The sequence below is a fragment of the Schistocerca piceifrons genome, chromosome 3 (genome assembly GCF_021461385.2).
Source record: "Schistocerca piceifrons isolate TAMUIC-IGC-003096 chromosome 3, iqSchPice1.1, whole genome shotgun sequence".
NCBI classification, from domain to species: Eukaryota; Metazoa; Arthropoda; class Insecta; order Orthoptera; family Acrididae; genus Schistocerca; species Schistocerca piceifrons.
This window is the reverse complement of record NC_060140.1, coordinates 469,960,319-469,979,244: the sequence shown is the minus strand read 5'-3', so window position 1 is coordinate 469,979,244 and position 18,926 is coordinate 469,960,319. Positions and strand designations below refer to the sequence as shown.

At 36.2% G+C, this 18,926-nt stretch overlaps 1 protein-coding gene across 3 annotated transcripts in view; it reads left to right on the top strand.

Moving 5' to 3' along the window:
• LOC124787850 (ribonucleases P/MRP protein subunit POP1) overlaps positions 1 to 11,803 on the top strand; it is a 77,085-nt gene extending 65,282 nt beyond the window's left edge. For all 3 annotated transcript variants that reach the window (XM_047254804.1, XM_047254803.1, XM_047254805.1), the window contains exon 8: positions 10,693 to 11,803. In XM_047254804.1, coding sequence (XP_047110760.1) covers positions 10,693 to 11,551 — 859 coding nt within the window. In that variant the 3' untranslated portion in view covers positions 11,552 to 11,803. The remainder of the gene's footprint in view (positions 1 to 10,692) is intronic.
• The last annotated feature ends 7,123 nt before the right edge of the window (positions 11,804 to 18,926 follow it).

Genomic DNA, 18,926 nt, shown 5'->3' with positions numbered 1-18,926 from the left:
GTTAATCAGTTAAGCCCTTTAAGCCAATTTGTCAGGTTCCATCAGAGTCTCTCGAAAACACTGATGAATGCCTGGTGCACAGTGGACCTGTTGCTGTATGTGGAGCCACAGTTATTTAGGTCTTTTAAAGTACCTCGCATCTCCACTGAACAATGTCATGTAAAAACCACACTCAAGTCTGAACCTGAAAGCAGTGCCATCAGTGAAGTACAGCTATTAGCACCTTTATTACCAACGCGAGAACGGAACTGCCTCCTGGACAGAGACTTCTGATATTTATAAAAAACTTGACTATTCCAGAATAGCAAACATAACAAAAATAAGAAATTCTGAAAGCATTCCAGGAATTATAAATACTAAATAACAAATAATTACTTGTAGTAGGGTTCGAATTGGCAACCGACAGCACGCATGTGCCACAGCTCGCAGCAATATTAATATTTTTCTGAGCTTCAGTCTATTGCAGTGATGGTAGAAAAAAAATGCTGAAGTGCAGACCATTTTCAGTAATATCAGACAGTTCAGGGATGTAATGACTTGCTGTGGTCCCAAAGACAATGAGCAACCTCTAAAAAATGTTTTTGTCAGTTAGCACCTGGTGGGTGCTCATTATGTCAAGCATATACTGAGGAAATGTGACAGAACCAATAATACTCTCACTGTGTGGAAGTTGTGTAAGAACATAACAATCATCTTGGACTGGTTACTGAAAAAGTTAAAGAAAAATGTCAATCTGCTTTATAACTGACTTTAAATAAATTTGTGTGGTGAATTAAAACTCACATTAAATATAGATAAATGCAAAGTAATTTGTATATAAAGAAGATACAAGTACTATATCTGTTAATGACAGAATTAAAAGTCAGTATCTGGACTCTGTCAAATCATTTAAATATTGCAGTGTGATGTTAGAAAACATCTGAAAGTTGAATGAACATGGAAAAATCAGCTGTAGGAAAAAGAATTTGAAGTCTGAAGAGTTTTAAAGAGTATTCTAAAAAATATATACATCAGTGATGGAGATATTACGAATCTCTCCCATGCAACTTACTCCTTATTACTGCTCCAAGGTTTGAGATTATCTGAAAGTTGGCTTCAAGAAAGAGTGAATTGAGAGATGTTCTATTAACATTGTTACTGCTTGGTTCACTATATCCAAAATGCACTGGGAATAAATATGAGGTGCTCTACAAACACAACTGAGAACTGGTAGGAGGGGACTGATAATATCACAAGAAATACTATTGTTAAATGTAGACAGTATTCTGGAGAAAATATGAAAAAAATTAAAATATATCTTTTGTACACTTTGATTAAGACAAGGCAGTAGAATAATTTAAGTAGTGAAGGTAACAATTCACTGAATAGTATGGATGTTGAGTGACTGAAATGCACATAAAGGAGACAGAACTTTACTAACTTTCAGAGACACCTTTTTAGAGCTAGGAGCCCCCCCCCCCCTCTCCCACACACACCTGTATGACTGTATTGTGCAGGCAAGATTTCAGCTTGAATGGGGTGAGGGGTTGTATCTTGGCAGAATGAGTGATGGGAGAAAGGGGGTGTGGGAGTGTGGGGAAGGGTGGCTGATGTTTGGGAGAGAGAGTAAGCTCATGATAAGAATGCGAGAGGGTGAGGCAGCAGGAGCACAGGATTGGAATGCTGCATGGACTCAACAGAAGGTAATGGGTGGACAGTCAAAGTGGTCATGGCCTATGCTACAGGGTGCTGCAAAAGTTCCATGCGACCATGTTGGTCAAGGTTGCGTGTCTGTTTAAGAAAGGCAAGAAGGAAAATGTAGGGAAAGATGTGGACAAACAATAACAGAGATAAGACAAATGTAAAACATAAGAGAAGGAAGGAAGGACAGATGACATGAGGTGTAGGACGGAAGGGAGCCATGTGGCGATGAGAGATTATGATACATGTGCAAGCATATGGCCAGTCACTGTTCTCTTGTGTATTGAATAGGGAAGATAATGATCGATAATAATACAATGTACCCTCGGCAACTTGTTTAGCTGCAAGTGACAGAAAAATTAATGGCACAAAAGACAAGAAAGAAAATAAGTGTGGGATTGAGACGGTGAGAAGAGTTCATAAAAATATTTGGAGATGGGGCCTGTAATGGTGTACAGGAAACAAGGTGTGCAGCAGGGCCTAAGTATTCATTACACTTCATTTCCTTATTTGAAGCCACTTCTAACTTCTCGTCTGTTATTGGAATTTAATATCTCTCTAGTTCTGCTGTGCTCTCTCCTGTTTTTCGGATCATATGTGCCTTCTCTAGTTAACCTTTGTGTGGCCTCATTTCCCATTCTTTACAGATTTTTATAATTCAGTTGGGTAGTATTATGTTCTTTCTCCAGGAACACCACGGATTGGTATGCTTTAGTTACTGGGCTGCCAGTGCTACACTTCGTGTCTGTTGTACATGCAATTGTATGACATGAAACCAGAAAAACAGTAGAACAGACTTGTGTAATCATTTGCTAGTACTACCACATAATGGTGAAAGCCTTAATGGGTAAACACTCTACAAACTGGACAGGATCTTAAAATGAGTATTTTGAGATAGGGAAATGAACATTAAAGGTAGTACAAGGTCCTGAATGAGCTGTGTGTGTGTGAGGCAGTTATTCATAAACTGTTTTGTAATGAACAATTACTTATCGTATCAGTTTTCATGATGCCACAAGTATCTGTAATTTGTCCACGCTAAAGTTTATCAGTGTGTGATTGGTTGTCGAAGATGGAGTGTTTTTGGATTACGCATCAGCCAAAATGGAAGAAATTTGTAAGTGGTTATAGGAACAGGAGGCCAAGACTCTTGACACATAGTTGTTCGTTTAGTAGAATTTTAAATGTAGGATTGTATGAGGTGATTTATCAATAAGCAGCTATGGAATACACTCTTCAAAGAACACAGGGTTAGTGGTTCTGATAGGGCAGTAGTTAAATAAACAACATATTCAAGCAGTAGAGTTAAGTGACTTTGAACCCAGAGTTCAGTTATGTCAGTAGAGTATACTGTAGTGCCTGAATCAAGACTGGTAGTTGTAAGTTTGAACAGGTGCTTTGAGCTTAAGTTAGTTCTTTGCGTTAAGAAGACTATCTAGCCGTTTCTGACCATTAGTTCCTGATCTCAAAATATTCAGTTCAGGACCTGTAAATTCTTTATTGTTTTGCCCTAAAGGATTGAGACATTCTTCGCGTCTCAGATCTTACTGTTATTTAGAAATAACTTGGACATAATGCACTGACAGATCCCTGTCCTTTACACAGTACGGAAAAGCAAATAGCAAAGTTGTTAAAATCATGGAACTGGACACTTAGTGCTGCTCTTACTTTTCATGTAAAGAACAGCTTTTGAACAAATAAGCAAGATGTTATTTCAGTATTAAACTAACAAAATTTTATATCACACTTTATTGTTTAGCTTGTTGTTAACTTTGATGTTCTCAACACCATTACCTCACCCCAGGCCTTTTTTCCATTAAAGAAATGAACCTTTAAGTTCTATGAACACCAAACACACAAGATCAAACAATGGAAAATCCAGGATGGAATGCAACAGTATTGTGAAGGAAAGTTGCTACTCACCATATAGCGGACATGCTGAGTCGTGATAGGCACAACAAAAAGATTCACACAATTAGAGCTTTCAGGCCTTTGTCAGCAATAGACGCACGCACACACACACACACACACACACACACACACACACACACACACACACACACACAAAGCGCAAACGCAACTTGCACACACGTCATATTGTTAAACTCACAAGGTCCACTTATTTGGCACCCATTTTATTACAGTGACGATATAGGACGTACCTAATACAAACCAGTATAAAGTATTACATTTTACATTCTTGTACAAAATATGGGCACATAAAAGATGATTTTTTAGGTCAGATACCTTTCTTATCAACACCTCTTGTTGTTGTTTTTGTTGTTGTGGTCTTCAGTCCTGAGACTGGTTTGATGCAGCTCTCCAAGCTACTCTATCCTGTGCAAGCCTCTTCATCTCCCAGTAACTACTGCAACCTACATCCTTCTAAATCTGCTCAGTGTATTCATCTCTTGGTCTCCCTCTACGATTTTTACCCTCCATGCTGCCCTCCATTACTAAATTGGTGATCCCTTGATGCCTCAGAACATGTCCTACCAACCGATCCCTTCATCTAGTCAAGTTGTGCCACAAATTTCTCTTCTCCCCACTCATATTCAATACCTCCTCATTAGTTATGTGATCTACCCACCTAATCTTCAGCATTCTTCTGTAGCACCACATTTCAAAAGCTTCTATTCTCTTCTAACTATTTATCGTCCATGTTTCACTTCCATACATGGCTACACTCCATACAAATACTTTCAGAAACGACTTCCTGACACTTAAATCAATACTCGATGTTAACAAATTTCTCTTCTTGAGAAACGCTTTCCTTGCCATTGCCAGTCTACATTTTATATCCTCTCTACTTCGACCATCATCAGTTATTTTGCTCCCCAAATAGCAAAACTCCTTTACTACTTTAAGTGTCTCATTTCCTAATCTAATTCCCTCAGCATCACCCGACTTAATTCGACTACATTCCATTATCCTCGTTTTGCTTTTGTTGATATTCTTCTTATATCCTCTTTTCAGGACACTGGCCATTCTGTTCAACTGCTCTTCCAAGTCCTTTGCTGTCTCTGACAGAATTACAATGTCATTGGCAAACCTCACAGTTTTTATTTCTTCTCCATGGATTTTAATACCTACTCCAAATTTTTCTTTTGTTTCCTTCACTGCTTGATCAATATACAGATTGAATAACACCGGGGAGAGGCTACAACCCTGTCTCACTCCCTTCCCAACCACTGCTTCCCTTTCATGTCCCTCGACTCTTATAACTGCCATCTGGTTTCTTTACAAATTGTAAATAGCCTTTCGCTCCCTGTATTTTACCCCTGCCACTTCAGAATTTGAAAGAGAGTACTCCAGTCAACACTGTCAAAAGCTTTCTCTAAGTTTACAAATGCTAGAAACATACGCTTGCCTTTCCTTAATCTAGCTTCTAAGATAAGTCGTAGGGTCAGTATTGCCTCACGTGTTCCAATATTTCTACAGAATCCAAACTGATCTTAAATAAAATATGGCATTTCAGTCTTCGATCGCTATTCTTTATTTTCAATTACCGGTTTCGGGCTAGCTGCCCATCTTTAGATCTGTTAGACAAAGTTAAAAATGTAATTAATAAGAGAGATACAGTTAGTGATAAAAATATCTTAGTTTACAAAAAGAAATTTTGGAACGTATTAGATGCCAACATACCATATGTTGTAGTTACAGAGTAACTTGTCCGTACAGAACACACGGTTCACTGTCATAAGTAAAGTAAATTTCAATCTGTTAAAACATTATATCGCAGTTTTTAAGAGTAACCTGATTGGTAACAGTAAAAAGTGCCTCTACCTATAACAATTGTGCATCTGTTATTATTTCGCTGTACATATTAATGGCGAATATTCTTTTTAATAAAACAATTTTTAAGGTAATAACATATGAATAATCTTTTTTGAGTGGACCGTGAAATGAAAAATTTACATTAATTTAAAATTTCTTTATAAAGAAACATAAAATATAATTAAAATGTAGATATTCTTCCGAAAATGTGCATCTCCTCTTCTTTGTTTTTGATTGGTGGTGGAATGGATTTCCCTACGTCAGAACGTATACAACGCCACGCCGAGTCCTCTTGCGCCGCGCCCAATTCACCTCACCGCCAGTACACCGAGGGCTGTTCCGCTGTAGCTGTTTCTTACTGGGGTGTGCTGTTGCATTCAAGAGTAAGCATAAAACTGGTCTTCAAAAATCTCATAATAATTCCTGTGCATAAAATCACTTTGCTCATTAAGTAGTAGGCCCGGGGTTATTCTTTGATGTGCGTATGTTTCAATCTCTTCGAGCACGTTGAGATAGAGACTTTTTGGAGCTTTATGTAGTACCTCCATTTTTTCATTTATATTACTCACTTCATGTCTACTCTCTTTTACATGTGTTCCAAATGCTGTTCAATTGCTATGACTGCAATGTTCCCTGTATTGAATTTCAAAATTCCGCCCAGTTTGTCCTATATAATAACTGTCACATTCAGCACATTTAATCGTATATACTCCAGAATTATTGTATTTCATTTGTTTTGTCGTTGCTGGTTTATGTCTTAATCTATGTGCCATTTGCCCTTCGTTCTGAAATGCCACTGCGATGTTTTTTGGAAAGCATTTAGCAATTCTTTCTGACACATGCCCTTTGTATGTCAGGGTGACAAACTTCTTCTTAACTTTAATTTTCCTAGAATCGCTACTGATGCTCGCGGATTTGTTTTTGATCTTGTTAAACATACGTGTAACATCTTGTGTCCTGTATCCGTTAGCTGCTGCTACTTGCTTAATAATACCTAGTTCTTTCTGCAACTCATCTTCCTGTAGTGGCAATCTGAGGGCTCTGTTGCACATTGCATGAAAGTACGCTCTTTTATGCTGTGCCGGGTGGTTCGACGTCGCTACTATGATGTTGTCGGAGCAAGTGTCTTTTCTATAGACGCCGAAAACGTGCCTGCCTCCCTCCTTTCTGACAGTCAAATCTAAATAGTTAATTGCCCCATTGTTTTCCATTTCTAGTGTGAATTGAATTTTTGGATGCTGCTCGTTTAAAACTTTAGTCATTTCCTCTACGTCTTCTTTTTCCCTTTTGAATAATAAAATAGTGTCATCAACATACCGTCTGTAATAAATTAACTTCTCCTTAATTTCTGGAAAAGAGCTAAAAACTTTGTTCTCAAAGTCATTCATAAAAATTTCAGCTAAAATGACTGTTTCCCATAGCTAAACCTTCATCTTGAATAAAAACTTTATCGTTAAAGATAAAACTATTAAAACTCAATGTGAACTCTAGCATATCTACGAGTTCGACGATTTCACCCATGCTTATTGACTTATTTTTTATCAGGTTTTTCCTTACAATTTGCAAAGTTTCCGATATTGGTATATTAGTGTAGAGGTTCACGACGTCCAATGAGGCTAGGACTGCATCCTCTGGGATTGCAATGTCCTTCACTTCATTAGCGAAACACACACTATTTTTTTAAGTTGTAAACTTGCTCGTATTTATACGCAGATTTTAACTTACGGTACAAAGACCTATTCAAGAGCTCATTAACGGCTTCCTTCCCATTGCAAATAACACACATTGGTTTGTTCTCCTTGTACAATTTTATTTGCGCTCTTGCTTCTGGTGTTCTTGGATTCATCTTTACTAATCTAGCTTTTTCATTTGGAGTGAATAAAAATTGTATTGCTTCTATCCTTGCCTTTAAATCTGTCTGAAACTTCTTTGTTAAATCTTTTTTGACTTCTTTAATGCCATTTTCCTGAATAAACCACATTGTCTTATCTATATATTCCTTTTCGTAAATGACAACTGAGGTACAATAATTCTGGAGTATATAAGATTAAATGTGCTGAATGTGACAGTTATTATATAGGACAAACAGGGCGGAATTTTGAAATTCGATGCAGGGAACATGCAGTCATAGCAATTGAACAGCATTTGGAACACATGTAAAAGAGAGTAGACATGAAGTGAGTAATATAAATGAACAAATGGAGGTACTACATAAAGCTCCAAAAAGTCTCTATCTCAACGTGCTCGAAGAGATTGAAATTACGCACATCAAAGAAAAACCCCAGGCCTACTACTTAATGAGCAAAGTGATTTTATGCACAGGAATTATTATGAGATTTTTAAAGACCTGTTTATGCTTACTCTTGAATGCAACAGCACGCCCCAGTAAGAAACAGCTACAGCGGAACGGCCCTCAGTGTACTGGCGGCGAGGTGAATTGGGCGCGGCGCAAGAGGACTCGGCGTGGCGTTGTATACATTCTGACGTAGGGAAATCCACTCCACCACCAATCAAAAACAAAGAAAAGGAAACGCACATTTTCGGAAGAATATCTACATTTTAATTATATTTTATGTTTCTTTATAAAGAAATTTTAAATTAATGTAAATTTTTCGTTTCATGGTCCACTCAAAAAAGATTATTCATATGTTATTACCTTAAAAATTGTTTTATTAAAAAGAATATTCGCCATTAATATATACGGCGAAATAATAACAGATGCACAATTGTTATAGGTAGAGGGCACTTTTTACTGTTACCAATCAGGTTACTCTTAGAAACTGCGATCTAATGTTTTAACAGATTGAAATTTACTTTACTTATGACAGTGAACCGTATATTCTGTACGGACAAGTTACTCTGTAACTACAACATATGGTATGTTGGCATTTAATACGTTCCAAAATTTCTTTTTGTAAACTAAGATATTTTTATCACTAACTGTATCTCTCTTATTAATTACATTTTTAACTTTGTCTAACAGATCTGAAGATGGGCAGCTAGCCCGAAAGCGGTAATTGAAAATAAAGAATAGCGATCGAAGACTGAAACGCCATATTTTATTTAATGAACGATCGCGGAATTCCCATTGAGATAATCATTTCTAGTTTTGACAAACTGATCTTCCCCGAGGTCGGCTGCTACTAGTTTTTCCATTTGTCTGTAAAGAATTCGCGTTAGTATTTTGCAGCTGTGACTTATTAAACTGATAGTTCGGTAATTTTCACATCTGTCAACACCTGCTTTCTTTGGGATTGGAATTATTATATTCTTCTTGAAGTCTGAGGGTATTTCGCCTGTCTCATATAATCACTTCTTAATAAACAATATTTTGCTATAGCGTAAGAAATATTGTGGTTTGTATTTTTGTAAAATCGAAGTTTCATTTGTTTATTTGATTGTTTCCACCATTCATGACCTACTTTCAGTAAAACTCCAATTAGAAATTGCTCTTGTGAGGGTTATTCCATAAGTCATTGCAACTATGGTATATCTTGTGATAATGTGACAACATGAGAATTCCATTATGTGCGTGGAACTGCTATGGTGGTGTGTATCTGAATGCCAATATAAAATAGAGTTCCAGTACAGGAGGTCGTGGTAAAGGTTGAAATGAAGAACACGAATTGGAACTGTGTGTAAATTTATTGTGCATGAGTACAAATGGAAGAAAAAGAATCAAAATCAACTAATTTGCTTCAGAATAGTCCCCCATTGCGTACTCACAGCATTGCCAATGATGGAGAAGCCGTTGAATGCCATTGGCATTGCCATCAATGTGTGCCTCCTGTTGCCAAAATGCCGGAAGGACTTTTGCCCTGTTTGCAAAGTGCCTCTCCTGCAATGGTTTCCTCAGTTGTGGAATGAATTCAAAGTCACAGAGACTGAGTTCTGGTGAGTAAGGTGGGTGGGGGACACCATCCATCTTGCAGCACATCAAATTCACATTGAATGATCCATCCTTGCATGCAGTCACAATCTGTCAGTTGATTTCGGTAGTGTTTGCCGCAGGGTTTTGAATATTCACTGTGAATATGGTGATGCCAATCATTCACATGAAATACCATGGTTTTCATGCCTTATGGAATGACCCTTGGATATACACAGGCTGTAATCCACAGTGGCTAAATGATGGATGGAACTGTAGTCTAAGGAAATTACACACATCTATAGAAACAAATATAAGCAGACTGAAATATTTTATCAAACTGTGAAAAATCCAATACTGAATTTCCAAATATTTTATATATTTGAAAATCTTTATCTTCTTGTAGTGATTTGTTTTCATGCAATCTTTGTTCAAATATAATTACTTTTGAACATTATTTAAAAAAGTATTTAAAAAACAAAGTGTGTGCAGTTGATATCTAAGACTCTGCAATGCTCTACATAAATAAAGAAGTTCCGATATGGTTTTTCAACTATTACAACTATTTTCTCCCCTGGTCTCTTAAAATGTGAAAACAATTTGGAACTTTACGTTGAATTTGAGATACTTTGGAATGAAAAAAGCTCTGTAAACCTATTTTGGTCCAGTTTTCTAGAAACTCGTTTATGCACTTTTTGTTACCCAGCCCCACATTTCGATTTGTTTAATTTATTTATTTCTTTTAATGTGTTTTCCACATGCCAGTTAAGATGAAAGCCAACATGGTTCTTTAAAAGGGGCACAGCCAATTCCTTCAACCTCATTATCCTATCCAAACATTTGCTTGGTTCCTAATAACATCATTGACTTACAATTTCTTCAGTACATTAAACTGTTTGTGTTTACAATGTTCATTCATAATTTCTGTAACGTATTTCATTAATCCTATTTCTCTTTCGGTCTTCTTTCCCTAGCCACTTAACGGTTTCCAGCAGCAACTAACAAGTTACTAACTTACCTGGTTTGCACCCTCTCCACTGCCAAGCACCCCCGACCTTCTCAACTTTGGACATTATACGGTCCACTTCACGCTGTTTATCCCTCATGACATCATTATCAAATTGAGGTGTTATCTGAACATTGGTTATTTATCTCCTTTGAAGTTTAATATTGTTAAGTTTAGTGATGTCTGTATGACAAGATAGTTAACACTATAGCAAACTTCCCTTTATGGCTAAGTGTAATATTAAGTTGAATGTTGTCCACTGATGAAATACATTTACGGTTTTAATTTTAGTTGCTGCCTTATAAATATCTTTTCTAGTTGAATACACATGAAAGGGTGATAATTTATTTTTCTTCTCCAGGTTGCCACCTGACAAACGACCAAATTTTGCTACACTTGGTATTGTAAGTCCCTTTAAATGTCCATGGAATTTACTTATAAATGAGTGGAGTGATGAGAATTTTGATGAACATGATGAGAATTACTTAAACCAAATGTCATTTTATGTATTAAGGGACAGAAAGAAACTAGATGAATTGGAATGTGAACTTCATATAAACAGCAGAAAGAAAAAGCTTTCTTTTGACACAGGAACCCTTTTTGATTCAGATGATGACAAGAAATGCCTAGTACCAGTATGTGTTGTGTTGAAAGATAAAGGAGTTCCAACTGATTTTTCCATAATTTGTGTTCCAACTGATGAGGACTTGAAAAGATTATCATCTTGTGAATCATTTCCAGGACCCATAGAACCCCTCCATGAAGACGAAAAAAAGCAGGAAAGAAAAAAACTGCAACATGACCATAAGAAGAAACTGAAATATCTTAGGAAGCAAAGACATGCTGAGAAAAGGAAACTGATAGATAGCAATAGTGCTGATGTGGATCATTGTGAAAATGTGAGTGACACAATGAAAGGTGAAAAAACTACAGCCACAAAGTCCATAGTGGAAGAACATGCCATGAAAATGCGTGAACTCTGGATGCCCAATGCAAAGACTGTCAGGAAATCTTGCAGTAGAGAAATGATAGGTTTCATATATAAAGGTGGTTTTTCATTTAGTGATGGAATTGGAGTGGGGTTGGGATATATTCCACTTCCAGCTTTGCTGAGCTTTATTAAATCTACATACCTACTACTGAAACCTTGGATTTTAGTTAGGAATAAAAACAGTCAACAATACAGGTATGCGATGCTTCACATTCACTGTGTGACGTGAAATCTTTTACCAAATAAAACACCCAACAGTACAGGTATGGTGAATTTAACTCTTTCCATTGCCGAGAGTAAGAAACAGTATATTTTAGCATCCTTTTAACATTTCCTTTTCTATCATTCTGTGAATATGTACAAAAACTTTGTCAGCTTTTTCAAATTATGATATGATGCTGTTTTTATTGATTACATGTATGAAACTAAGAAAGAAAATATGAAATAATTGAATTGAAATATGCTTATATTCTATGTTAAGGGTTTTGGTTTTGATTTATTGCAGTTATTCCTGATTGAAATACTGCAATTTAGTATAAATTATATACGCAAAAAGTCAAGCAGATATCTCTACTTTGTATCACCCCCTTACCAATATCCAAGCTTTGAATCTTTATCTGAGATATTCATTCTTGCAGATGCTGTAGCAGTTATGCATATGAATTATCAATGTTTTACATGATTATGTTGTTTTGATGTGTCTCCTGAATAACTGCAGTTGAAAATACAGAGCAAGCTCTGTGAAACTGTTATGAAACATGCTAGCTAATCATAACAACATACAAAAATAGGTTATTGAGTGCAATTTATGTGGGGAGGTGGTGGGGGGATAAAGTGACTTCAGCATTTATTCATTTATTATGAAGCTGCCATTGTAAGATTTGATGGACATATTAAGACTTTAGTGGAACTCTGTGTAATATTAATGTAAGGTATCAGGTTACAGTAGCTATGATTATAATATTAACATCAGAGCAAAGAGAAAACGAGTTAGGAAAAAATGTTCAGGTACCAGTGAACTTCATACCAATGTCAAGGAAAGGATTCTTGAAAATACCAACATATCTTTCGGACTGTGAAATATTAATTTTAAACACAGGTAAAACGCTCGTGAACTGCACCAACTAAGGACAAGTTGACTGCTTACTTTGGCATGCTGTTATCCAAATAATCTGTAACTGCAAGAATGGATGCACACTGCAGTTTCCTCATGGACATCGTCATTGAACTTGCAAATTTCTTTGCTGAACAATGTTCTCCTCCTAAAGGGAGAAATAAGGATTTAGTAGAATATGTAGAGGCTTCTTAGACTTTTTGTTGAGAAGGTCCCACCTGTTACAAGGAGAAAGGGAGACAAAGATCAGGAAAAGTCATTAGAGAGAGTAGGAGCACAAAGATAATGTATTAGTAAGCATTACCCTAACTTAATTTCGGAGATAGGAAAGGGGGGGGGGGGAGAGTCAGTGAGAAGAAAAGATGTGTTGCAAGATAAGGGGGGGGGGGGGGGACAGAAAGTTAAGCAGATAGAGGAAAATAATCTTTGCCAGACTTTCTTCTCACACAGTTATCCCACTGACCTTGTTTACAAAGAAATCTGTTGAGATGAGAAGCACTCCACCACCCTGCATCAGCCAGGCCTTGAATGTTTGGAATGTCTGGTTAGATTATTTTGTCAGTGTTAATATTTTTCAAGGTGAGCTCTGAAATGAGACAATGCTTTTGATATCTTCGCAACACAAGTCACAGTGGCATTCCATTATCATAGTAACCTCCACAACTTTCTTATCCAAATGTATGACATACCTATACCAGCATCCATAGCCTAAGGTTCCTACCCTACAGCCAGTCCTACTGTTGAGTCCCACACACACACACACACACACACACACACTGGACAGTGTATGAACTTCCTTCTGTTCACTGTGTGACTTTCTGTGTAAGGATGACTGCTACGTAACTGACTGCACACCTACGTGGATGGAGAAGAATTGCTCAATTTAGGCACACTTGGTAACCATTTGCTGAGTGTGCTATACAGCATGGTTGAAGAGACCTGCATGCCTGCTGCACGTATGGCATGAATTATTTTAAATTCCCACACAGAATGGATTTAGGAAGTTACTGTTCAATGTAAGGGTAGAAAATGATTGTATAACTTGAGAACGGGTAAGTAGAAGGCCTGTACCCTTCACGTTTTAAATAACTGAGTAATCGTGGTCAGTGACACGGAGGATTTATTAGAATGAATTAGTTACGTATTAAGTATGTTATATTAGAGGTGCTCCACGGATATCAGGTGATGATGTGAGACCGCAACTGAACATGCTTAAACCATCACAAGTGTATATTTCAGAGTCTGTAGCACCATGGAGTCCCTTGGGAAGTTGTGTGGCATTGGGCTTCCCAAGAATGAAGAGCTTGTCTAAAATGATGTGGGACACAGAAAAAGTGAGAGTTGGTAATCAAACTTTCAATAGCAAGCATGTAATCAGGCAATTGTACAAAGGCTATTTTAAATCTGGCTACCCAATTAATAAATAAGGTCCTTTGACAAATGTATTTCTCTGTACTTATTCTCATTGTAATTGATTTATGTGAGTGAAGATTGACTTCAGAGTGACGTTCCAATCGACAGATTTCAGTCGCACAGCCAAGAGTGTTGGCTCAGAGGTTAATTCAACTTCTCAGTACCATGAAACTAAAAACTTACAGAAATTTCATCACCATTTTGGCCAATCTCGCTTGGACTGTTTTAAGAAACATATTAAGTCTGTAACAAGAGGTCGGAGAGAAATAATGTTTGATCATTATTCCAAAAACAATAGCCACGTTAAAAATATAATACCAGGAAAATCATCACGTCCAACATGTTATTCTTAAGACATTTATCATTAAAAAAGAAAGAGATGGTAATAGTTCAGATAAAGAATTTTGTGACTCATCAAAAACTTTAAAAAAATGGTTTTAGCCCTTGAAATCCTAGGTGTATTGCCTGCTAGTAAAATTTGAAAACTAAGTGAAGAAAAGTACCTTTTGCTTTGAATGCAGGAATTAAGAAAGTGGCAACTAATGCCAAAAACAATTTAGAAGTTCCATTTCAAAAGAAATGTTGCACTAAACCAGATGGAAGTTCTAAAAATTCTCCAACCAAAAATGATTTGATAGAAAAGCTTAAATCTGAATGTTGTATTTCAAACAAAGAGGATTAAGTTGCTATTATCAGTTTAATACTGGAGTCAAGTAAAAGTTGGTGATGAATTTAATGTGTCAGAATGTTTGGTTAAATTAACAAGACGGCTAGTAAATGAGCAGGGAATTTTATGTGCATAACAAAAGAGATACGGGTCAATCCATACCAAGTGATCAAAGAGAAAAATAATTGGTTGCTTGACCATCTCAAAAAAATTGTATATATGCTGGGTGAATTCCCCAATGTTTAGTAATAACAAAAATATTTTTTAAAAAAAATTTATTGTTTATTATTTTGAAATGGTGGCCATATTTGTTCCAGGCTGCATGCGTTTTTACGTATTTGTTAGCGTCTACTTTTTTTACAATTATTCAGTAGTGGAATGTCCTAAACCTTTCAGATAAAATGCATTTACTTCAACACACTCTGGGCTACAAATTAACATAATTATCACATAGCTGAATGTATTCTTTAATAATTTTTAATAGTTCAAAGTTATCAGCCACAAATTTAAAAAACTCAATTTTTGAGCAGTAGATTTCCAAAGAAAGATTACTTGCTCTGCTTTAATATTTTTTCTGCTATTACACTGTATAGTATAGTTACTTTTTATAGAGTATCAGTGGTGAGGAGCTTACACTTAAAAAAATACACTATTTAAAAAAATGGATTTTTTTTATTTTTCCATTTTGTAGCATGCAAAATCTTTTTTGGGGGACTAGGTAAAAATCTGAAAATTTCACAGTTAATAGTCCTTTATGATATGAAACTTCAGTATAAATTTCAACTTTGAGATTCAATTGGAAGTTATGGAAAAAAAATTAGAAGCACAAATCAAAAATGCGTTTTTTAAAATCTGTGATATTTAGGCTTATGGAATAAAATAAATCAGTTACAGTATATAATTTCATATCTATGATTACTTATTTTTTTATTGAAAATAAGCCTACTAATTACATTATATTGTTCTCTTGTTATTTGTTTTATAGTACATCGCTCATTGAACATTTAAGAAATTTGTTCACTCAGTTTGGGTGTCAGATTATAAGTTCACCCGGTCACAGTTGTAAATTCCTTGGGAGACAGCTTCCTTAGTACATTTTTAAGTGGTATCCAGACTTGATCCTTCTCAATTTTTTTTAAAGATGTCCTTGGTCTTGGAGGGTGATAAAATACAACATGTACATCTTGGTTTTGACAGTCAATATTATCAACTTCGCCAATCCACCACTGTTCATCATAAACACAAGCCACTATGTCTTTATTTTGAAGAACCAGTTGTACAAGTTTTCCACCCTGATGCTCACTATCAGGCGAAGTTGATGTGATCTTACACTTCTGTAAGTTGTGTGAATGGGGTGCAAAACAATGAAAAGATCAAGTGCCTTTAATCTTCTGACAAGTGATGTACCTTTTCTTCAAGATACTGTCATAGACTTCTTGTATTTCCTCACATTGTACAAAAACATAGGTAATTCCTTTGGTATGTTTTTTACAGAATTCAAACATTTCTTGAGGTGTTATGATACGATTGTCATCGGTCCGCTGCAGACTTGCTTTTGTGATAGCTCGCTTTGTTGTACTCCCGACACCATCACAAGCATTCTTCCCATGGCATGAAGCAAAAAGGTGCCATTCTACATCAAACCCAAAATCTTATTTATGAAAGGAGATGTTAATAAAGATTTTGGTTTTTGTTTTATATTGACTTGCTGTCCCATCCCAAAAGTAAATCAGTTTTTTTGTGGAAGGGTGGTGCTGTTTGATGTAGTTTGTTGATTTTAGTTGAAAAATGTACACTGCTGTAGTGTTGTGTTCATGGTAGTCACTTATGACACAAAAGCTGTTGCTCATTAGTTTATCTTCATCTTTATAATAGAATACAAATGGATGAATCGTGGCCTGTTTGTTTACCCAGTGGTGCTGTTGTACTTCATCTTGAACAACAAAGAAATAATTTTTCGAAGAATCAGCAAAAACTGAGAATTCATCAGCTGCCAAGGTTTGCTTTTTGTCTTTCAAAAATTTGCTTTGAGCTTTTGCAATAAAATGATGCATTTCAGATTTTCAAAGTTAGCCACCAAAACACTTCAAAAAACTGTTCTCGTGATTTTAAGATTGTCACCATTTCACTTCTGTCTTGTGTCCCCCATTGTTTGTATTTTATATTGTCAGGCATCAAATCATCACCTTCAGATTCTTCAAACATGTCAAGTAAGGCTTGTTTGTCCGGACAATCGTCACGTTTTCCCTTGATCATACAATTGTAACTGTCAATATTACATACCATAACTTCCAAAAGGTCTTTATAGTCAACTCTTAAGATTGGCCCCATCTATCATCAACTTTACGTTCTGATGATAGAAACAAACACAAAAATTATGGGTGCCAGATGCCCCTGCAACAGTACACCATCTTGGTCTCAACTCGCAAAACTTTGATCTTCCAATTTTAATGTCAGGATTTTCTTTTTTAAATCCAGTGAATAGTTCATTTAAATTACACAATATTAACCTTTTTTGTCTTTGAATCTTAGAACTATTTTCTTTCACAGAAACAGTCTTTTTTTGCCTGACATCAAATGGCAGTTACTGTCATTTGTAGCCCAGAATGTGTTGAACTAAATGCATTTTATCTGAAAGGCTTAGGACAATCCACTACGGAATAATTGTAAAAAAAATGTAGATGCTCACAAATACGAAAAAATGCTTGCGGCCTGGAACAAGTATGGCCGCCATTTCAGAATAATAAACAATAAACTTCTACTAAACATTATCGAATTCACACGGTAAAAACAAAATTTTTCTGAGATGGTCAAGCAAACAGTGCTAGTGTGGATTGGCCCAAATGCAACCTAATTTCTTAGATGAAAACATTATATTTTATGAAGGTGGCAGTAACAACTGTTTGAGCTTGGCAAGAAAGGTTGATATTCTGTAATTTAAATGAACTATTCACTGAATTCAAAAAACAAAATCCTGACATTAAAATTGGAAGGTCAAAATTTTTGCATGTTGAGACCAAAATGGTGAATTGTTACAGGGGCATCTGGCACCCATAATGCTTGTATTTTTTGGTATCACCAGAATGTAAAGTTGGTGATGGATTGGGTTAATCTTAGAATTGACTATAAAGACCTTTCGGATGTTTTGGTTTGCAGTACTGATAGTTACATTTGGATGATCATGGGGAAAATGTCAGGACTGCCCAGGCAAACAAGCTTTACTTGACATGTTTGAAGAATTGGAAGAAGATGATCTCAAGCTTGACAATACAGAATACAAACAATGGGTGAAACAAGATAGAATGGAAATGGTGAAAATTACGAAACCATGAGAAGATTTTTTTTAAAATGTTGGTACCTAACATGAAAATGCATCATTTTATTGCCAAAGCTCAGGGTAAATTTCTGAAAGTCAAAAAGCAAACCTTGGCAGTTGATGAATGCTTAGTCTGCGCTAACTATTCAGAAAACTATTCCTTTGTTGTTCACGACAAAGTACAGGGGTACCATTCAGTAAACAAAACATGCCACAGTTCATCCATTTGTGTTCTGTTATAAAGACCAAAATAAGCTACAGAGTCACAGTTTTTGTGTCATAATTGACTACCTTGAACACAACGCTACAGCAGTGCATGCTTTTCAACTGCAAGTAACAAACTAATAAAACAGCACAACCCTTCTACAAACAAACTGGTCTACTTCTCTGGTGGTGCTGCAAGTCTATATAGAAACAGAGAAAATTTTATTAACAACTTTTTTCACAAAGAAGATCATGGACTAGAGCAGAATGCCACTTTTTTGCATGATGCCATGGTAAGAATGCATGTGATGATATCGGGGTTAGAACAAAGTGAGCTGTCACAAAAGCTAGTCTGCAGCAGACCTATGAGAACCAGATCTTCACACTTCAAGAAATGTTTAAATTCTAAAAGAACAGGTGAAAGGATTACCTATGAAATGTGAGGAAATACAGAGCTCTACACCAATGTCTTGGAGGAAAGATTCGACACTTGTCAGGAGATTAAAGCCACCTGATCTTTTCATTGTTTTACACCTGAGTCACACAATGTGCTCAAGTGTAAGTTCACATCAACATCCCGATAATGAACTTCATCAATGTGGAAAACTTGAAGTACTGACACTTAAAATAAGGACATAGTGGCTTGCGCTCATGGTGAAAAGTGGTAGATTGCTGAAGTTGATACTACTGATTGTCAGAAGCAAGACATCTATGTTACATTTTACCGACCACCAGGACCAAGGACCCATTTTAAAAAAGTAGAAAAGGATAAGTCTGGATGCCTGTTAAAAATGTACTGAAGAATTTACAACTGTGACTGGGCAAACTTTCAACCTAATGCCCAAACTGAGTGAAGGTTTTTCTGTGTTGTTCCCTGAACAACGTAATAA